Source organism: Ipomoea triloba, chromosome 15 (assembly GCF_003576645.1).
Source record: "Ipomoea triloba cultivar NCNSP0323 chromosome 15, ASM357664v1".
Lineage (NCBI taxonomy): Eukaryota > Viridiplantae > Streptophyta > Magnoliopsida > Solanales > Convolvulaceae > Ipomoea > Ipomoea triloba.
In genome coordinates, this window is record NC_044930.1 from 15,017,082 (window position 1) to 15,021,038 (window position 3,957).

Genomic DNA, 3,957 nt, shown 5'->3' on the forward strand with positions numbered 1-3,957 from the left:
ACACACTACAAAAAAGCAGTCATTTAGCGACATAATACTATCAGCAGTTTATTATAACCGCAGCTAAATAAGGGTTTAGCGGCTAGCGGCGGTTATATAAACCCTCACTAAAATAAGCGGCATACTTTCCCTTCTTTTAAAATTTTCCTTGTATATATCCTCCATTCCTTGTATAATGTATATATCCTCCATTCTTTTAAAAGTCAGTATCTTATCCCGTCTCTCCTTCTTCCCTCTATGCAATTCCCTAAAATCTCTCAGTATTCCCCTCTCTCTTATTCTCTTCGCCCAAATGTATGAAACATAGCGATTGTAGCAGAGTTCGTCGGCAATTTCTTCGCACTCAGCTCAATCGGCAGATTCGTCGCCGGTCTTCGTACAGCAGGTCACGGTGCCGTTGTCACCGCTGCGGCATCCATCGTAGTCATCGTCAAAGGTCGCGGCTGTGCCCTCAGCTCTGATCCGTCGTCATTGCTCGCAGGTCCAAGGTAATTAAGTGCAATATTATTCATATTTGATATTTTAATTGTAATTATTTGAGTTTTCAATTTTATATAACTACTGCTTTGATCTTTTTGGGTAGAGAATGCAATTATTAATCTGGATATTTGAGGGGAGAAAAGAGGATTTGTGTTAATATTCCTTCAACTTCCAGTGATCATGCTCTAAGAAGTGCATAATATTTTTTATGTTTTGTAAAATTAGTCTCAATATGTTCTGTAGTAATAGAACACCAGTTTGCTCGTTACCTGTTTGTGAAAATGCTCCTGAGGTTAATAACAATGTTGTGGGAAAAAAATAAGGATGATTTCAAGCATGTTCTCTAGTACTGATTCTTCACTCATGTAAAATTTAAAAAAAAAAGGCTTTTGCTTATTTGTTTCTCTCCTTAGCTTGTATGATTTCTATTACTCACAACCATGTAAGGAAGGAGTAGTCCATCTATTACTTTTGTTTTGGAAATCAAATTGGCATTAGAATAAAGGTTGTCTAGAAAGTTATTTATTGCCAATAAGATATTGCAAAGAATATTGCAACTATGTTTATCTAGATTTTTGTTGTTAATATTAAATTGCCAAGCCCATGGATGAATTTGATAGTGGTGTTAAGAGCCCTGAAAAAGGTCATGCTGCCAGATGATGAGAGCGCAGCCCCGCTTCCTGAAAAAGTAAGTCCTTTTATTCTGCGTTTGTGTATTTTTTCATAATGGAGTATTTCATTTTCGTATGACTCATTGATTTACTAAAATTTCCTTTACATCATTCAGAAAAAAATTGCACTTTTATATGAAGTTAAAGCCAGTAAAAGAATCATGGTTTCTCTGGGTGTGACATTTTTGTACTGAATCAGAGAATTCTTAAATTATAATTACAATAGGAATGGCTGCTAACAACCTAAAATAATTGGAATAGTCTAATAGATGGAGGGTGAAATGCTTGATTAAAATCACAGAAATTTGTTAGTATGCTTAGTTTCACTATTCCATTTATGGGACTAGACTTTGTGTAGAAAATCTGTGTGTTACAGACTTTCAGACTTTATAGGTTTGGGAATGCTTCATATGTGTGACTTATGAAGATTTTCTATAGATAGTAGTTATCTGCTGCCTCTTCGTAAACAACACTAAATCTTTTTTAGTTCAACACCAGAATCTGAATGTATGAATTATTAACAATTTTTACTGTAATCTTTTGAGTATAATCTCTGTTTTTCCACAATCTATCCATTCATGTAATTCAGAGTTCATCTTAAGATGCATCTGAGCTTTTCTTTGCTACAGGTTCAAGTGGGTTGTTCACCAGTATACAAGATAGAAAGAAAGCTTGGCAAAGGAGGCTTTGGACTTGGAATAAATTTTCATTATTACATTTTCTTTGTCATTTGTTTTTTTTATGGAAAAAATTATGGAAGCAGGCCCTTTACTGGATGTCAGAATTTGATTACGGAACTGAGGCAGAGCAAACAACCAAAGTTTTGCATCCATGTTGGGCAGCATATCGAATTTGTGATGAGTATGCACTTTTATTGGGATATAAAGTAAGATGTCAAAACATTAAAAGAAACTACTTTGTACCTAAATATGTGAAATATTTTCCTAAGAGCTATATTAATTTGGAAATTTGCTGACCAAGCTTCTCAACAGGAGGGGTCTTACAATTTATGTGAACATTTTCTCTGGTGAAGCAACTACAGATTACCTCTTTTCTCTTTAACTCCTTTATTTTTGTTGCATATATTAATTTCTCTTCAAGACCATCTCATGTGAGAAACATAATACTTTTTAGATAGTTCTCGATATCTTGTTTAGTTAATGATGTCCACACTAATTGTTGCAGAATAATGTGCAAGATCTTTACAACCTTCTGTGTTTCTTGCAAGTTGAGCCATGGTGCAATTGGGCATGGTATGTCTTATATTTTAATAACTGTATATACATGTTATAAGTTTAAGTGAACTAGATTGCTTAACTTTGCTATCTTTTAGGTGGAATAAGTTAATACAGAGACCTTATGAGAATGGTGATCAGAGAGCATTGAAACTGGTCAAGGCAATTCTTAGGTCATTAATGCTTAAGAGAACAAAGGAAACAAAGGACAAGGAAGGGAGGTAGTACATTACCATTTTTTTCCTCATTTTCTTTAATTCCCAAAGTTTACTTGAGAGGCAAAGCTTTATCTGGCAGCATATTGATGTCTTGTTCTTTTGAATTAGGCCAATTCTTGTCCTTCCACCAACTGATATCCAAGTCATTGAGTGTGAACAGTCGGAAGCAGAGCACGAATTCTATGATGCCCTCTACAAGAAATCTTTACCAGGGAGTGGAAAGAAATTTTCATCTTAAAGAAAACGGGAAATCTTTTGCATGATAGCGTCACGTTGAATGAACTACAATGTTGTGTTATATTTATTATATAATGCATATAATTGATTTCTTTTAATATGTAGAATTGATATTCTTTTAATATGTGAACTTCTTTGAATATTTTTAAACATTAGTATTTGGCAATACAAGTTTCATTTGATTTTCTTTTAAATTAAATGTGTATTTGTTTGTGTTTTGCAATGCATATTTGAAAGTAAAGATTTCCATCAAAAAGTAATTTAATGGCAATTAAAAAAATATATTACAAAAAATACCATGCAAATTTGAGTAGCAATTAAAAACAATTGCTATTAGATGAGAAAATACAAATAGAAAATAAAAATATATTTTAGCCACAATTATAAAATCACTATTAATAATACTAAAATTAAAAAGTATTCTTTTACTAGCGACACTTAATAACCGCCGCTAAAATTTATAGTAAATATTAAATAAATATTAGAGGCGGTTTTAAAACCGCCGCTAAATACACTTAAAACCGCCGCGAAATAAGTTTTCCATTAATTCCCACACTTGTCTAAAACCGCCTCTAAATCCTTCGCGACACACTATTTAGACACGGTTGGGGAACCGTCTCTAAACAGTTTAGTGGTGGTTTTGAACCGCCTCTAAATAGCAAATTAACCGCCACTAAATAGTCTTTTTGGTGTAGTGACATTGTCTACAAAATATAATTTTAATATTAAAAATCACCAATCAAGGTATCTACGCATGATGATGCCCTAAACATACTATTGGAAATATGATCCATAATATTGCAAGGTAAACACTCCCAAAATGTAAATACAAACAAAATGTCATATTTGTTTTTCGCCTTGACAAATAAATCAAATGTCAATTTATAAGTATATACAAAATGTAACAAATATGCATACTGTCTCACAACACCAATATAACTTGCTATCATTATCATATGCATAAATAAATCATGATCATGCAGATAATGTGCATTTCATACGTGTACGCATATATACATACATAAAAAAAACACAGCACGTATATACTAGTATTACTCCATACTACACTTCACAACATAGCTAAAACACATAAAGGATTAAGATTAAGGGATTAAA

At 32.8% G+C, this 3,957-nt stretch overlaps 1 protein-coding gene across 10 annotated transcripts; it reads left to right on the top strand.

Annotated features, from left to right (window-relative positions):
• Positions 1 to 204: 204 nt before the first annotated feature.
• LOC116006092 (DNA repair protein RAD5B-like) lies at positions 205 to 3,035 on the top strand. 10 transcript variants are annotated; one of them, XR_004095050.1, is made up of 6 exons: positions 205 to 1,168; positions 1,781 to 2,037; positions 2,133 to 2,178; positions 2,337 to 2,404; positions 2,485 to 2,607; positions 2,713 to 3,035. XR_004095050.1 is itself a non-coding variant. In XM_031246361.1 (6 exons), the coding sequence occupies exons 3-6, from the start codon at positions 1,927 to 1,929 to the stop codon at positions 2,840 to 2,842; spliced, it is 432 nt and encodes a 143-aa protein (XP_031102221.1). In that variant the 5' UTR covers positions 205 to 488; positions 1,052 to 1,168; positions 1,781 to 1,926; the 3' UTR covers positions 2,843 to 3,035. The 10 variants fall into 10 exon arrangements, 5 of the variants coding, with proteins under 5 accessions (XP_031102221.1, XP_031102220.1, XP_031102222.1 ...); XR_004095049.1 differs by having other exon boundaries at positions 2,144 to 2,178; XM_031246361.1 differs by lacking the exon at positions 2,133 to 2,178 and having other exon boundaries at positions 205 to 488; positions 1,052 to 1,168.
• Positions 3,036 to 3,957: the final 922 nt, after the last annotated feature.

Excerpts from the sequence above, each read along its gene's own strand:
- LOC116006092 (XM_031246359.1), top strand. The coding sequence starts at position 1,927 with ATGTCAGAATTTGATTACGGAACTGAGGCAGAGCAAACAACCAAAGTT. Across the intron at positions 2,405-2,484 it reads CCATGGTGCAATTGGGCATG|GTGGAATAAGTTAATACAGA; the intron begins GTATGTCTTATA and ends GCTATCTTTTAG. Across the intron at positions 2,608-2,712 it reads ACAAAGGACAAGGAAGGGAG|GCCAATTCTTGTCCTTCCAC; the intron begins GTAGTACATTAC and ends CTTTTGAATTAG.